Raw genomic sequence first — 18,394 nt, forward strand, 5'->3', positions numbered from 1 at the left:
TAAACAATGTTTTAGTCTATGATGAAACATTTGCTTTGTCAGTTATATTTATTTTATTTTCCAACAGAAAAAAAACTGAAACTGTACATTCTAGCTGGTTTTATATATTTCTCAGCCATAACCTACAGATGTATTATAGCTTACATTAGAGATTTTCAACAGGGGGTGCGGGACCCCTATGGGGTCCTCAGAGTTACTGCAGGGGGGCCTACAAATTATTGTTAATGTTTTGAAAGTTATGTCTTATCATGAATCCAACATATTATTAGCAAATATAAATCAGCATAATTTGTAAAAAAAACACATTGATGATAGGCTTACATACCTATAAGGTAGTCACTAAGGTAGATACCCACAGATACAGTTCATCCTAAGGATTCACTGTGCCACATGTATGTTTAACATTAAAACATGATTCATAAAATCATGCCAACAATTATTTTAATAGCTTAGTATTCTATGCACTAAAAAGCTATGTATGTTGAGACAAACAACTGCTGTATGTTTTTTGTGTAAGCATACACATATGGATGTACAGATTATGACTATGGGTATTACAGCTACTACATTTGATCCTTGATCTCTTTTGTTTTATGTTATGTGCCTTGTTGTTCTGTTTTTGTCTGTCAAATGTACAAAAACTCAATAAATACATGTTAAAAAAAGAAGGTATGTATAAAGGCTTTAGGCCGCCCTACATGTTAGTGTAGGCCTAGTTTAATATGCAACTTAATTTTATGCAACATAGGGGGTTCCTGCTCTGTCTTCTTTCAGTTAAGGGGTCCTTGGCATAAAAAACGTTCAGGACGCCTGCCTTACATCATCTACCAACTAGTGAGTTGGGAGTGTCGTATTTTTACCACTAGAGGGAAGCATTTCTGTGGTGTAGGTCGTCTATGAAGTGAAGTGCTGACTCACTGTCAGAGAGATCTGCAGCAAAAACAGAGGTATCTTCACACTGCTACTGTGGGATTTAACACACTGTTTATTTTTTACTTTCATGGTGTCTCTTACAAATGCAGCACGTAGTAAATGTACCGAATTGATGTTTATAACCATTTAACTTTGGCTTAAATTGAATTCAAGAAGAGAAATGTTTTTTTTTTTAATAAGGTATGTTTGGGTATTTGCATTTTGAATCAGAAATAAGAATAGAAAACAGCACATCATTAAAACAGAACTTTATTAAGACCATGGCCTAAATGAAAGGAAAGTATTTACAATCTGCATCAATGCAAATAGGACAGATCTGAAAACATGTGCTTTTATTTGCAGATATCTCCTGCCATGTGTTGAATCATTGGTAATCAGAGTAAAATAAAGGTTCATGCTTACTTGCGAGGCCCAACAGAAGTAGGTGTGGACCTCCTTATTATCCCCTCAGTGTGATGCTGACAGTTTATGCTGGGAGGCCCTCTGCTTCACAGTGAAATGGGCCAAGCTCAAGGTTAACCAGGAGAAAAGCTGAATGAGGAACATTTCTCAGAGAAGAAAGAGGCTATTTTAAGGCTGGTCTGCATTATCTTTCTCTCTTTCTCAGTGTGTCCTGATGTGTGTGTGTGTGTGTGTGTGTGTGTGTGTGTGTGTGTGTGTGTGTGTGTGTGTGTGTCTGTGCAAAAAACATGTTTTTTCTACAGGTTATTTTAATAATTCCTACGCATTCACTGCACAAGACTGACTACATTCATACATCATCTAAATCCTGAATGGAGATTGAGAGGGAAAATCAGCGCCTGATTGACATTTAGAGAGATCTAATCTTGTTTTGCTTATAAATCCTGTGCAAGTGTGCAGTCTTCACTGTCACAGTTTGTTACACTCAAGCTGCCTGATTCAGGTTTTGTTTTTCCAAAACACAAACATTCAAACACAGTGAAATGCTGTAGCTTCTAGGTTTTTATTTGTATTTAAATACATATGAATTTAAATACTTTAAGATAAAGCATAGGCTGTTGTGCAATAATATTTATCCTGGAACAAATACGGTTTGTGTGGTATTCATGTTTTAGAATAGGAGCTACTTGCTAAATGACAGAAAGTATGTCAATGCATTGCAATTCCTCTCACAGCAAATAACCTTCATAAGCAAGTGCACTAAAACATACACTCAGTTGCCATTTTATTAGGTACACCTAGCTATAACTAATGCAGTCTACTACAACAGTCCTGCAACAAATCATGAAGGTTATAAGGTTCAGTCTTGTTTTAGGGTTTCAACTTTGTGATCTTTATGGAGGGTGTAGTTTGTGGTGCTGTTGAACTGTATTGCAAAAATAGGTGTTTCTGTTATTAAGCCTTCCCTCATTGATATAAATGTGGTGGACACAAAAATAGAAGCACCTGTATAATGCAGCACATTCAGCAGCACCACAAACTACATCTTCCAAAATGCTCATGAAGTTGAATAAACAGTTTAAGCAAAATTGTAATATTAATTTATTTCATGGCTGTTGAATAGAATAAGACTGCGTTACACTGAGTGTGTTTATTGACTGAAAACATTAAGCAACATTTTTCCCTCTGCAAACTAGAGGGTGTTGCCCATTTACCCATAGACTGTTAAGAGAGTGATGTATTATGGGTTGTTTGTAGCCTTACTTTTGCGAGGCTGCTACTACTAAATTGTGAATTATCCACATACCTGTGTACATGTTTGTTTCCCAAGTTAATTTGTAACCTGTTTTGACGATTGAAATAAATCCAAAAGTGGTAACGTTAACAGTCCTTCAGAGAGTCCGTCAAGCAAAATAAATGGTGTCACGCAGAAATCATGGGAGAAAATGGAGATACCAAAAAACGACATGCTGAAGCAGTTAAAGAAAACATTTCTAACAAGAACTTGGTATGTTGTGGCCTAGTTATTGCGTTTGTGGCAGAGAGAAGGTAAGCTTACCTGATTGATAACTCTTTACTCTTCTACATGAGAAAATACTTCAAGAATGATCATTATTTCATGAATTTGTCAACAGCAGGATAAATGTGCTAGCTTATATTGTTTTAGCTAACATTGACGTTAGCTTGTTAGCATAATTTGTGACCTCAGCGCACTCCGTGATATGGTCACATAACGTTAGCGTTTAGTAAGCAAACACAGTAGGGATAACTCAGAAGTTTTGTACCTGTTATTTTGGAGCAGGTTACATATCTTATGGTATTTCCTACTTCTCACATTTTATAATTATATACAATAACATGTTTATTCGGGCCGAGATTAACGTTTAAATACAATGTTTTCAAAGTGTGTCGGGCCACTACCATTGACTGTATATTGACAGTCTATGGCCACTAATACGCACTGCTAGCTATGGGCACCATGTGGTATAGCTACATTATAGAAATTGATTTAAACATTGGTTTCACCCAGCGTTTCACCACAATATTTTAAAATAAAGTTTTGACCTATCACTGGTTTGCTCAGCTGAAATGTTTGTAAAACGTAGCTAGTATAAGCCAATACACATTTTACAGTTCATTCACCCAAGAGCTTTTACTTTGAAAGCTCCACCGGAGATTTGTAGCCTGTATAGTTTTAATAGTCTGGGCGGTTAGACCATGGATGTATTAATCTTAGTTTGACACGACACGCTGTCCCCTGCCTCCCCTCTTACTCCTCCCCCCCCCCACCCCACCAGATTTTTCCCCTCGCTCACACCGGTAGTTGTCATGGCGATGGAGTCAGCCTCGGCGTCGGTTCCAGGGGTTGTTGCCATGGAGATCCCGGTGCGAGGTGCGCTCCCGGTGGTTGAAGAAGACGAGGGCTACAGCGCGCCGCCGCCGGGGTCCGAGGAGCGACTACGGTACCGCCGAGGAGGTGGAAGACGTAGGCGCGGGGTGCCGTTCAACCGGGGCGGCTACTACATGCTGATAGTGATCGGGGAGATCGGCACAGAGCACCAGTTGGACACCGCCAGAGCGCAGATAGAGCGGGGTGAGTGATGGACGAATCACCGGCTTGTATCTGTACTTGTTATCTGTTTGGCAGCTGTGATTCAATGTGTAACTTTGCGATGGAAAGTCGTGGAAGGAGGAGAGAAATGGTTTGACGCAATGGACAGGATAGTATGGATGTATAAGGTAGAGGCATTTGCTGCAGCATTGCACCATGGGACACCACGCATTTTCCCTCACCCCAACGTGAACTGCAGACTCAAGTTTTAGATGCAGCAGAGGTCTCTTTACTTTAATACAGCAGCGGCAAGCAGCCTTCTCGATTTTAACCTTAAACTGTCATTTTATCAGTGTATGAATCAAATATAAATCAAGCAGATATTAACATACCTGGCCAATCAGCATGACTGGATAGGTTAAGTTAAATAAGTAAGACATTTATTTTCACCCTGCACAATAATGTACCTGTCTGTCTTGCAGCAGTCATCTACAATGCAGTTTGGTTTGAGCAGGATGTTACGTGTGTGTGTGTGTGTGTGTGTGTGTGTGTGTGTGTGTGTTTTTGCATACATGTGTATCTTTACATGGGTTTATTCCTGGATTGTGGTGTCATGTACCCTTAAACCTTTAAACAAACAAAATATGCAGGCTGTGCTCAGCGGCGAGAACACAACCCCTTCAGATATTATAAAGGAAAACTCGTAGCTTTCTCTTTCCTGCTGGTTTCTTATTTTGTGTCACTCAGGCATCGTTACTCAGCAATATTTCAGTGAGTTCAACCCCTTCTTCTTGGAGCAGGCTACATTTATCCTGTCCGTGTGGGCTGTCTAAAGTTTAGGGATGTTGAGCAGTTGTGAAAGATGTTGTTGTGTACGGACTCAGGAGTATGCAACTCAGCAATTTTCCGCTGTGCCGTTGCCCACTCTAACCTGTTCTCAGTCCAGATGATCAATCACACTTTGAAATGCCAGTCTGGCACCATAGCAACCCCATCCATCCCCTCTCTCGTTAGGGACTTTACTGCTCTGCTGCTCTGTTGCAAACTCCGTGTCCTCCACCCTTCCCCATTACACCATTGATTCGTTCGCCCAGGTTTGTGTTTTAAATGTGACTCCATGTGAATGACCTGCCATTGATTCTCATTACACGTGAGTCACAGCGTCCTTTTGCAGGCCTGCAACAAGTCACCCACGCTGCAGTGTTGTCGTCAAACAAGAACCAAGGTTAAAGATCTTATTATTTGGGCAGATTTCATTTGATTTTCTTCAAATCTGACTCAACAATGTTTTTGCTTGCTTGAAAAATTACTTTATTGGTAATCGCTTATCAAAATAGTTGCAGATTAATTTCCTGTCTTTGAAAAATCTATTAATTGAATGACTGCTTCAGTTCTAGTCCAACCAACAGTCCATAACCCAAAGGTTATATATATTTACAATCAGAGGTCCAAAATGAACTTTTTTTTGTCCACCAGCCAAATGGCTGTGTTCCATTCAGAAAACTTGGATGAGTATTGTGATGCAGTGACTGGGTACATTGACTTTTGCATTGATTGCTGTGTTCCAAGAAAGGTAATAAAACGGCATGCTAGTCAGAACCCGTGGTACAATGCGGATGTGAATAGGAAAATGCAACAGCGGGCCGTGGCTTTTAAATCTGGTAACGCCGCTGCTTATAAGCTGTCCAGATATTCTTTGGAGCGGTCCATAAAAGCTGCTAAACGAGCTTATGGAGCTAAGATAGAGGGTCATTTCATGGAGGGGGACCCACGACGTATGTGGCAAGGGTTAAATTCTATCACTGCTTGGAAACCTAAAGGAGGATCTATCACTAATGTTGATCCATCCTTGCCAAACAAACTAAATGAGTTTTATTGTCGTTTTGAAATCGGAAATGTTGAACCTGTTGTTTTTCCTGCTTGTAATGAGCAGAGTTTTAACATCATTCAAGAGGATGTCCAGAGGGTTTTGGCCCGGACGAAGGTTAGGAAGGCACCTGGACCGGATTGTATTCCTCCCTGTGTCCTTAAACTGTGCTCCGAGCAACTTGCTCCTGTTCTGACAGATCTTTTCAACATGTCACTGAAGAAGTGCACTGTTCCAGCTAGCTTTAAAAGATCAATTATAATTCCAGTGCCCAAGAAGACACCTGTGACGTGTCTGAATGACTATCGGCCAGTGGCCCTCACATCTGTCCTGATGAAAACCTTTGAGTGGTTGGTGTTGGATTTTATCAGTGATCAAATCCCTGTGTCTTTGGACCCACTACAATTTGCATACAGGAAAAACAGAAGTGTTGAGGACACCATTTCTTTTGCTTTAAACTCTGTCTATAAGCATCTAGATGCACATAAATCATATGCTAGAATGCTATTTATAGACTACAGTTCCGCTTTTAACTCAATGGTCCCAACAAAGCTCATTCATAAATTGAAATGTCTTGGACTTGATGATGCCATTTGTAAATGGATTTTAAATTTTTTGACTTGTCGACCACAAAGGGTCAAAATCAATGGTTGTATCTCAGATGAGCTGTATGTTAGCACTGGTTCACCGCAGGGGTGTATTCTGAGCCCCCTGCTGTTCACATTGTATACTCATGACCTCGCAGCATCTCATGATAATAATGTCATAATCAAATCCGCCGATGATACAACTATCATTGGGCTGATCAGCTCAAACGATGAATCTCATTACCGCGAGGAGGTGGAGAATGTTGTTCAATGGAGTAAAGAAAACAACTTGCTTTTGAACACTTCAAAAACGTGTGAACTTGTTATTGATTTTTGTCACAATAGGATTCAGTTGCCTATTACTATTCATGATTCTGATGTGCAGATTATTGAGGAATGTAAATTTTTGGGTGTGACTCTTTCTCATGATTTGAATTGGAGCTCTAATACGACTAATATTGCTAAGAAAGCGAGACAGCGCCTTTTCTTTTTACGTAGGCTTCGAGAGTTTACTCAAAATACTAAGATTTTATTGAATTTTTACTATTGTGTAATTGAGAATGTCCTAACCTGTTGTATTACTGTGTGGTTTGGTAATCTCACTCAAAAAGAGAAGAAGGCTTTGAATAAAGTGGTTCGCTCAGCCCGCAGAATTATTAGCTGCACTTTTCCGCTCCTGGAGTTCATATATAAAGCTAGACTATTGAATCGAGCTTTACATCTGGCTAATGATGCCTCAGGCCATCCAGCAGGGGCTTTCTTTGAGATGCTTCCCTCAGGGAGAAGGTATCGTTCTGCCAAATGTTCTACTGATCGCTTTGAACAAAGCATCTTAAACTAGGCACTTTAAATTTATGTATGGATTTCATTGTACAGCATTTTTATATTGAGCATTTTTAATATTGAGGCTTCATGTGGCTTTGTTTGTCTGTTTTTATGTTGTGTCCGCTGATGTGTTGACTTTGCACTTTGAGCTACTTGCAAATTTTTTTCCAATGCAGGTTACACTGCAAATGGCTAATAAAGGGAATCTGAATCTGAATCTGGCTAGTGGATGTTCATATTTTACCACCCATTCAATAGATAAACATGATATTGATCTACCAGCATTTGGCTGGTAGATGGTGCCGATTTTGGACCCTGTTTACAATCATATTTAACACAAATACACCGCTCTTTCGCCGCATAAATTGCTGATTTCCGCGCAAAATATGCGGGGCTTGCATGATTTCATAATCCCCGCATTTTCGTTGCAAAAAAGTCACATATATCTTAACAGAAAGTTGAAAAAAATGTTGCGTTTACTTCACACAAGAGCAGCCATTTTCCCCTGTTGCCATGGGAACGTTATGTAGTGGCGTAATTACGCGATGTAACATCATCGAAAAGCAGGGTGTTGGGGGAATCACTTTTTTTTCTCTTTTTCATCAAACCGCAGTTTTTGCAAGTTCCCGCAATTTCATCGCATAAAATTGCATAAATATCCCGCATATTCCATCGCATTTTTTAAGGAAAGCAAAGGATTTTTGCCTGCAACAATCACAAAAAAACTCTGCATTTTTCTGCAAGGACTGGTTATCATTGCTTCCCTGTCCAGTAAATCTGTACTGAAATGTTTCTTTCATTTTGGCTTTGCCAGATCTTTGTCCGAGCCGCTTTACTATTTGTTCAGGTTTAGGAAGGACTATCAGGAAACATGAAATCTACTAATGCTGACGGCATGAAAGTTTAATGGGTCTCTTATGTTATTCCAAACACTGTGATACAGAAACTGGTAGCGTGCACTAAATGACAGCATGAAACACAACAGCTTGTTACACTTTTTAAGCCCTTTATTTTTTAACCTATGGCTTACTGTTAGCCCCAGGTCAAATCCCACTTCCTAAATTTAGAGCCCACGATTAATATATTTATCCTCACAAGTTATTTAAATCTCATTGGACAACAGTTCAGTTTTTTTTCTTCCCTTTTAAAATTTGAGTATAACCGCTACAGCTTGAAAGATATGTTACTTATATAACATTGCTCTGCGGATATAATGATTTTTGTGTAAATGTGAAGTGATGTATACATTTCACCATCTATTGTCTTCATTTACACTGAATTTGAGACCCAGTTCTTGCACCATGTGTTTGACCACCACAGTTTGTTTTCTTTTAGTGTTCCTGCACCAAAAAAATGACTGTTCCTGAGATAGAGACTGATCTAACATCACTAACACGTCCTGAGCTTATGATTCAGCGTTTTCCCCAGAGGTGCAGGGGAAGACTTTCAGGCTAACACCTTTAAGGTTTAGCAGATCTGAAACCTGGAGGCAGTGAAATAGAAAATTAGTGCGACTGTGGTTCTGACACTGAGCTTAGTAGGGCTGCAACTAACGATTATTTTCATAGTCGATCAATCTGTTCATTATTGATTATGTGGATCAGTGTTTCCCAAAAGCCCAAGATGACGTCCTCAAATGTCTTGTTTTGTCCACAACTCAAAGATATTCAGTTTACTGTCACAGTGGAGACAAGAAACTAGAAATTATTCACATTTAAGAAGCTGGAATCAAAGAATTTTTACTTTTGTCTTAAAAAAATGACTCAAACCGACTAATCAATTATCAAAATAGCTGGCGATTAATTTAAGAGTTGACAACTAATTGATTAATCGATTAATCTTTGCAGCTCTAGAGCTTAGTGCTCTTTCCCTTTCACCTCAGACAGCATGAAGACACCATGTCCCAACCCTGAATTCAGATTATGTGATTCACTTTGCCCTCCGTACAGGCTAGTGTAGGTGTTCTGCAGCATCAAGCAGCCATAATCCTTTGGCTATTTTACACACTGCGCAGTTAAAGGGATAGTTCAGATTTCTTGAAGTGGGTTTGTATGACGTAATTATCCACAGTCAGTGTATTACCTACAGTAGATGGTGGTCGGCACACGCTCCCAGTTCGGAGAAGCAGGCTAGACTGCTGTGGACGGGGCCATCCGAACTACGAAACTGTGAATCTGACTATACCCTTCAAAACACCAAAGTCACACAGTAACCCAAACAAACTAAGTGTTCGAGGCAACGGTAGACCAGCAACTCCTGTGTTCTGCGAGGGAAAATGACCATAGATGGATAACGGCTTCAGTTCCCCATTGGAAAGGGCTGTCTGATAGCAAGGTAAAGCAGTGCAAATATTCTAAATATCAGTGGTGGAAGAAGTATTAAGATCCTTTACTTGAGTAAAAGTACTATTACCACACTGTAAAAACACTCTGTTACAAGCATTAAAAATGTTACTTAAGTAAAAGTATGTAACTATCATCAGAAAAATATACTTAAAGTATTAAAGTAAAAGTACTCCTCACATTTTAGAAACTGGAAATGATCAAAACAGTTCTGTGAACTGTTGAACGGCTAATCATTTCAGCTGGACTTGTAGGCCATTATATTGTTGGGTAGTTTAATTTATAATAAAACATTGTATTTTATTGTGTTTTGTGTGCAAAAATCGAATTTGTAAAGTAACTAGTAACTAAAGCTGTCAGATTAATGTAGTGAAGTGAATAAAGTACAATATTTCTCTCTGAAATGTAGTGGAGTAGAAGTAGAATGTGAGATGAAAAGAAAAGAATCAAGTAAAGTACAGGTACCTCAAATTTGTATTTAAGTACAGTTCTTAAGTAAATGTACTTAGTTTCACTCCGCCACTGCTAAATATAGCATACACTTAAACTTGATTTTTTTGAGTGGGCCTTTTTTAGGTGGTAAAATATGTTTTGCTGCTGCCCTGGTCCACAGCAGTACATTGTGCTCAGCTTCCATGTTGGTACTCCTGCCTGCCTCTCGACCGCCTTCTACTGTGGGTAATGACCTCAACAGTCCCACCCACAGCCGACTCCAGAAGTAAAAATCCCTTTGATTTTCTCCATAAGCATTTAGAATGTCAGTCATAATGTCTAAACCATCCGAGCTACGTGGTTGTGAAACGAAGGTTTCTGCTCCTGTAGAAGCTAGAAGTCCATATGAAATCAACCTTGTTTTAAGAAAAACATGTTTTATCCGCGATCTTATGGAGAAAAACTACACAACCCACAATCCTAAGCGTAACAGCAACGTCTCTAATTGGTCCAAATCTCTGTTACCATAGAAACGTTTACCGTACCCGCGAAACCGCGAACGGCTAGAGCGAGCTTCTACCATTGAAATCAATGATAGTTTCTGTACACGGTCTTGTACCTTTGCCTTTTTTGCCGTTTTCAAAATGTTTTTTTTGTGCCAAATCAAATGTGTTATGCTCACTATTCATCTGGTAGCTGGTTGGCTTGGTTCCAGACTTAAAACTCTCTATATAAGCAATTTTTCGAAACGTCAATGAAACAATTGAATCGGGAAAAACACTTACGGAGTCAGAGCCGTAAAAAAGTGGGCGGTCACTGTTGAGCTCTATACACTGACATTAGTACCTACTACAACCCCTCTTCCTTCAAACTATCCCTTTAATGACTCATTTAGTAACTGATGGGGTATTAAGCGGTAACATATTTTTATGAATACCTTTTTTTTTTCTCTCTCTGCCATTCACGTACCTTTGCTGTATCAGACGCTCAACCCTTGTGGATGTTTGTATTGTAACTGACATAAATTTAACTGATCAACTACTCTTTAAACGAGGAAACTATAAACATATTACAGCCACCTTTTAGGACTACAGCAGAAAAGTGTTTAGTACTGAAAAGATTTTTGGTGGAGTATGAGGTGCTTTAAGGCTCAGGATGATTTAGCTTTACTGGCCATACTCTTGTTGAGGTCTTATTCGGGTTAAATGAATCTTTACTGAGTCTGTATGTCACCACAGGCAAACCAAATAACTGTAAATATTTCAGTGCTCCTCCAACAAGTATTTAGTTGAATTCAAAGTATCTCATTCACTGATAAAGCATATTACTTATCCACATATGTTTTTGAGTGCAGCATCGTCCTTGCTTCATCCTGGTGTGCCAAGCTGTAATTGGCTCAGTACTGCCCCCTGAAGCTGGAGAGCTGAAGCTGTACTTGGTGATAACTGCAGTCAGAGTGGCTGTTTTTTCCCCCGTTGGTCACAGGGTGCAGCAATGAACCCATTCAACTCTCGAAAATTAAACTTGTACAGTTTGTTTTGGTTTTACAAGTAAGAAGGCTTCAAGGATGAGACCTAAGTTGTTGACTTGGCAAGTAGTCATCTAGTCAAATTCCTCCCCCCATAATAAAGAGCATCAGCAGCCGCTCGGGAAGCATCGGTGACTCTCCAATGCAGTGGAGTCCCAAGCTGGGCACCATGATGCATATTGATGTGCAGGTCTGGATCACTCTGTCACTTTGAGCAGATACTGACAACTATAAGTGAAAGTACAAAAGAGGCTTTCACTCCACATTAACTTGTATAAACTTGTATCGGTCTAACCAGATCTCTCATCATAGAAGAGTGAGCTGAACTGCCTTATTTTAACTGGTGCTGCAACTAATTGTTTTCGTTATAAATGCCATTATTTAATGAATTAATAATTTTGTGTATTCAATGTCAGAAAATAGAGAAAATGTCCATCACAATATCTCAAGACCTAAATTGTTTGTTGTGTGCAACCACCTATCCGAGACCCAAAGATTTACAATAATATAAAAGGAAAAAATCTGTAAATCCTCACATTTGAGAAGCAGGAACCAGCAAATGCTCGGCCTTCCTGCTTGAAAAATGACTAAAACAATTATAGATTATCTATATAGCTGCCAATTAATTTCCTGTTGGTGGACTATTTGATTGACTAATCATGTCGGCACTAAACAGTTGTCATCTTTATGTCGACACACAAAGCTGGTCACTTAGTAATAAGTAAAGTAGATTGAAACTCTCCGTGCAGTATACACAGCCACTGACGGCTCTCCTCTTGGCTATAAACAGGCAGTTATGTCTGAGCCTAGTTATGTTCGACACCAATGTCATCCTCCAAGAGGAGCGGATTCAGATGCACAAATATGAAGGCCTCATTTATTCCCATCCCTTTGCCTGTCTTCTGTGGACACTAACAACCTTTTTATCGTGAGGATTGGCATGAAAAGGCATCAACATCAGACTAGGAGGTTGTAATTTTTATGCGTCTGGTAGTGCAAAGAAAGACGTTTGCCAATGAATTCTAACGAAAAGGTAATAACAGTGACACAGCATTTCTGGGAACAGACTGCAGTCGGCAGCAAGGGAACATTTTCTCCTCAGTTAAGGGCAAAACAAGGTCTTCAAAGTCTTCTTTTGTGAAAGAGGAGATTTAAGCAGGGGCATGATTTGAAAAATTAGAATAATCTAATTTCTAGCTCTCGCTTAAGGAATCCACAGGTGGATAAGATGAGAGAGGTGTGTGTGTGCTGGTTTCTATCCTGCTGGATGAGATCTGACACAAGTTCTCTCTGAAGTTTGACTCACTGTGTCTCAGTAGAATCTGATAAAGCTGCTGCTGTGTGTGTGTGTGTGTGTGTGTGTGTGTGTGTGTGTGTGTGTGTGTGTGATGCTGATCAGTTCATTACTGAGTCATTTCTACTGATCCAGTGAACTCCAATTAGTTTTAGTGCTGATGTTTATGTGGGGGCTTTTACTTTTACTAGATATTATTACTTCATAAGCTGTTAAAATAAACATTAAAAGGTATTCATAAACATGTTATAATGATGATACGACAAAGACTGATTAACAATTCAAAATGACACAACAATAATTCTATTCAGTTCTATTCAATACCTCATAATATTGATATTGTATCATCAGCTAAAATATGTAATAAGGCATCAAACCTGCAGTTACAAATATTAGTAAGTCATTAAGACATTATTATTAGCCAGATGAAGTCTGAAGCCTTGTACTAGTAAGGATAGAAACAGTCAATAGAAGGAGTATGATTTCTGAATAAAAACACAAAATAAGGTGACAGAGGATATACATAAACCAATTCTATATTTTACTTAAAGTGTGTATTGATCTTGCATTCACCAGGTGGAGGCAACCATGACTCCGGACAAAAGTACAATGAACCATCATTTATAACATTAACAGTTTTATTACATTTTCTTTTCATTTAATGATTAAGAAAAAATCCAGACACAGAATTGAAGATATTCGTCATCAGTTATTGCAAAATGTGTTTAATACTTTGATACAATCTCTCATTTTTGTCCACTTTCTGTTAACAGTGACTAAGCAAAATAGAATTTCTTTCACCAAATGAGCAAAGCGTACAGTAACTATACTATAAAATAAATTGTAAAGTTACAAAGTGAAAAATGTTTAATAAATATGTCCCTTAGTAATATTATGGTTTTATACTGGGACTGCGGTAGTACAGGAGGATTGTTGTATGACAAAGTAGTGAGTAGTGATACAGTATGTTAGTGTCACTTGAGGTTAGTAATACTGTTGTGCCATCAGTCTCAGGACATTTTGAACTCTACACCGCTTCCTGCTCAGGGACCTTCCCTGCAGCTTCAACAGAGTTAGGGAGGCAAGATGCTGCCACAACATCTGGTAAAAGGCTATGCATGTTTGTGCCTCAGGTTCATCAGATAATGGTCCAAAGGTTTTTTCCATTAATTTCACTAATCTCCGTCCTTCCCTGCTTCATGTTGTTGTCCTCAAGCAATTTTTCTCTTCCCTCCTTCCTGACAGGAATTCGATCCTGGGACGTGGACCTCAAGTGCTGCAACCTTGATCAGCAGCTGCAGCTGTTTATAACTCGTCACTCGGCCCACTTCTCCTCCGAGGTCAGAGGTCAGTGTGATGTGGTGCTCTTGGCAATGGACCAATGATGACTACAATTAGAGGCGTTTATTCTGAGAAACGCATTGATTACATTATAGAGGTTTTATGGAGCAGATTTTGGATGAAACAAACACTAAGAAAGCTGCATTCAGCAAGAAATGAATGTAAATATACACCTGTCTCATTAGCTGAATCAGAAGATAATCAGTAGTGTTCTGTTCTCTTACCTGAGATGATGCAAGAAGGGATGAATTGCAAATGATCAGCAACTGACAAAGCTGGTCTTACTTTACAGGGGATCCTCTCTTGTCCCTTTTAGTATTTTTTGGCTGTCATTTGGAGCTGCAAAAAAATCCTAATACAGAAAGATGAAGCCCTGAAAACTTTAACATACGCTTACATACAGTACAGGTACTTTTTTTTTTCTCCCACAGTATCTTTATTTATTTCCAGACATAATGACATTTACATATAACCACTGGGACTCAAAACTCCTGCCCCAAACCCTGCAAAACCCATGTCCATCAAACCCTGACCAAGACATAACAACAAAACAACAACACAAATAAAAAAATATAAATAACTTAAGAAAAAAGGAACTTAAATACACAATAAAATAATAATACAAATACTACATAAGTAAATAAAAAGGGGGGAATAAGTACAAAACCAACCGTGCACTGCTCATACTCACAAGTGTGCACTACACATAAATTAGATAGTGGTCATTCAACACCAGACAGTAAACATTTTTCCCAAATGAACTGCAGAGGGCTACTTATGGGTCGTCCCCAGGTGTTTCCAAGTCTTTATTTGCAAGAAAATTTCTAAAGCAGTACAGTTACTTTTAACCTGAAGATATGGTAGATATACTGATATTATATAAATACTGGTGTATCAATATATAGCGATATTGGGACATGAGACCAGATATTATCTGTATTAACTGTCCTATATGCTGATCTACAGTTTAGTGATCTTATTTATACTATTATGCGTATACCGTCTCTACCTGCCTGACCGTTATATTCACTTCATTCATTTGTTTATTTTGACATTGGCAGTGCATTGATAATAATAAGTGCTCTTTCTAAAAACGAATGTGCTGAAAAAAAGCAGGCTCATTGCAGGTTGGGCTTATTAAAAAAAGGTTATAAAACAAATCCTGACTTGAGATTAAAATACTAATGGAACAAACTAAATATTTGGTACAAATTAAATATTAAATAAATGAGTACATTTATGGCTAGAATCAGAATGATCTATTAAGCATTCATTGCTTTTTTTAATTGCATTAAAATACACAAATACAGCTATAGAAAAAACAAGAAAATTAACAAATTATTTTTCTATTAAAACGTTATGCTAGCAGTTTTATTTTTATTGAAGGATGATTGACAGTAGTGAGTTGCATTTAGTTCAGACATTTAATCCATCTGCATTGCTTTAAAGCTGAACTGTGGGTATAATCACCCGGGTAACTGTTCAGTGTGTGTGTGTGTGTGTGTGTGTGTGTGTGTGTGTGTGTGTGTGTGTGTGTGTGTGTGTGTGTGTGTGTGGATGTGGACCTGCCTCTTTTGTCTATGTGATGCAATGATTTAGGGCTCAGAGCCCACGTTGAAAGTACAAAAGATGCTGAATAGGGAATTATTTCAATCATCTAGGTAAGGGCCTGATGGGATCTAACATGCACGCACACAAACACACACACACACACACACACACACACACACACACAAAATCACATATACACAAATACGAGGAAACGGACAACCCCAGGAGAGAATATTAGTGCACTATTGGCAAGTTCTAAGTAGCAGCAGGAGTCAGCAGAAAATGACACAGCGTTTTTCAACACAGTTGTTAAAACAGAGCAAATACCTTGGGAAGAAACAGAAGAATTCCTGTAAAACAATGAACATTAGTATCCTTTGTCCATCTGTCAACCAGTCTGGCCTTCTGGGTTACTTTTCTAAAGAGACACGGCTCCACTCCTGTGAACCAAAGTGAGTCACCTCCATTCGTGCTTACTGATACAACTGCTGATGAAACATCCAGATATTTTAGTGATTCATTCCCTCAAGTCTGCTCCATCTGTTACACATGAGAACAACAACATTTCATCTTTGAACACAGGATGATGCGAATATATCTTTTTTATTTCCTTAGATTTTTTTATTTATTTTTTTTACCTCAGGGGACAATAACATGTTTTGATAGATAATCATTTTTACGTTAAACATATCTTGGTTGACTGGATTCATATTGCTTTGAGAGAAACTGTATTGATTTCTGAATGGTATATTGGATTTCTAAGGTAATGTAAAATAGCATGGTGGCATAGTGGTCAGACAGGACGTCCTGTAAGGGTCTTCGTTTCATTGTCCGATGACCTTAAGCATCCTCCCTGCGGACGTGTTGCTGAATCCCTGCAGGTCTGGTTGGTTGTCAAAAGCTAGTGTTGCCTTTGGTAGATAAACAAGTAATATTTCCGAAAAGCATGTACTAGCATGTATTGAGTCTTGTCACTGCCCTTTATCGTGTAGACTCATTCACTAGTATCACATCTTTTTCACTAGATGTTTACTTCTGCATTCAGAGTGACATCTGTGTTTCTGGATTTTCTGTTGACAATGTTGTGGATATTGAACTTTCAGCAATAATGGTGTTTATTGTTAATGCAGCAACATCATCATCATATCTCTTTTTTCATTTATTCCTAGGGATGGGTATGGCCAAAATCTTCTATCCCAAAATAGATTGATAACAAATAATAATACAAATAATAAAAATAATAATTTATATCATGACATAGGATGTTTTCTGGTAATTCAATAAATAAAAAGTCTATATGAAATAACCACATGGTAAACAGTATCAAGGGAAATTATAAAGAAAAAAATAAATAATTATTTTCCAGCTATATACTGTGTTTTTTTTGTGATTATAGTGTGACTTTAAAACAAATCCGCAATTCTTCAAATGATATTTCCTCAAAATGTTTCACAACAGATTTTCTGAGAAAATTGAGTTAGTATGTGCTTGTTATTATCAATTTTGACGACGTAATTGTATATCTCGATATATGATTTCATCACGATACGATTCCATTGAAAGACGATAAATTATCATATTAAAGGTCCCATATGGTGAAAATGGGTTTTTATGGGATTCTGTGTGTCATATAAGCTCGGGGGTGTAAAGTAAAAGCTGTGAAAATGTGAAATCGCTCACTGCCACCATTTCTCCACCCCGCCACAAAACTAGACCGCCTCCCAGCTAAACGGGCCAGTTAGAATTTGATGTATTTGCTACGTAGAAACCAGGTAACCAATGGGTGTCGTGTTCCCAAATGGACCTAGCCCCGCCCCCTTTTCAACGTTCACTTCGTTCCGCTGATAAGAATCCGAGAAGATGCCGGAGTCATGTCGGGAGTTAATTCCTCCCTGAAAACCGGCCATGAGAAATGCATCATTCCAGGGTGCTCCCTTTTGTCTTCCTTGACAGACAGAGGAAGTTATATATGTTATAAGCTCTACAGTACCTATTTTTTATTATATACACATATATCTTTATTGCATCTAACTTGTTAAATACCTTCTTATATTGCACTGTTTGCACTGCCAGTGTTTAGTGTTACTTGCCTCATCCAAGTGCCTTTATTATCACTATCCCTATAATTATCACGACAACATGCAACATTAATTCAATTTAATTTAATTTATAGTGTCAAATCATAACAGAAGTTTTTTCGGGGCACTTCATGTAGAACAGGTCTAAAGTGGTGCAGCTGGGCAATGGGATCAGCTGGGGGAAACTGACAACAGTTAAATCACAACACAGCATTTTAATTTTTTTAAATGAACTGTCCCTCTGTCGTTGCTCCTTCTTGTGCAACTAGTCGTTGAGGTTGTTGGTCCAGCTGAGCTCAGACTGGCTCACCTCACTAAAAACTAAATGTTTAAACAAAAGGTTTTACCTGGACTGATGCCCATTGCTATTATTTTTATTTGTCATATTTCTATTATCTCTTCGTTTCTTGTTGTTGAACGTCTCTCTCTGCAAAATAATTAATTCATATGTTACACTTAAAATTATTTTACATTAAACATTTCTTTCTGTAAAAACACAGATTCAGTTCGGATCAGGATCGCTCTCTGTAGCGTACACACTTAAACTCGTATATCACGTACTGACGATTACTTCTACTGTCAGCATTAGCTACTGATGCCCAGTGTATTGTAAAGCCTAGAGCGCCCTCTGCTGACTATGCTAAGCTTAGCAGGAACAACCTC

General features: G+C 38.5%; 1 protein-coding gene across 1 annotated transcript in view; it reads left to right on the forward strand.

Moving 5' to 3' along the window:
* The first annotated feature begins 2,573 nt into the window (after positions 1 to 2,573).
* The window catches only part of map1ab (microtubule-associated protein 1Ab), an 84,852-nt gene continuing 69,031 nt past the window's right edge, over positions 2,574 to 18,394 (forward strand). The window contains 3 exon segments of the mRNA XM_028585248.1: positions 2,574 to 2,883; positions 3,633 to 3,928; positions 14,007 to 14,108. Of these exon segments, the coding sequence (XP_028441049.1) occupies positions 2,771 to 2,883; positions 3,633 to 3,928; positions 14,007 to 14,108 (511 nt within the window). The 5' untranslated portion in view covers positions 2,574 to 2,770.

This window comes from Perca flavescens, chromosome 8 (genome assembly GCF_004354835.1).
Source record: "Perca flavescens isolate YP-PL-M2 chromosome 8, PFLA_1.0, whole genome shotgun sequence".
In the NCBI taxonomy this organism is placed as follows: Eukaryota; Metazoa; Chordata; class Actinopteri; order Perciformes; family Percidae; genus Perca; species Perca flavescens.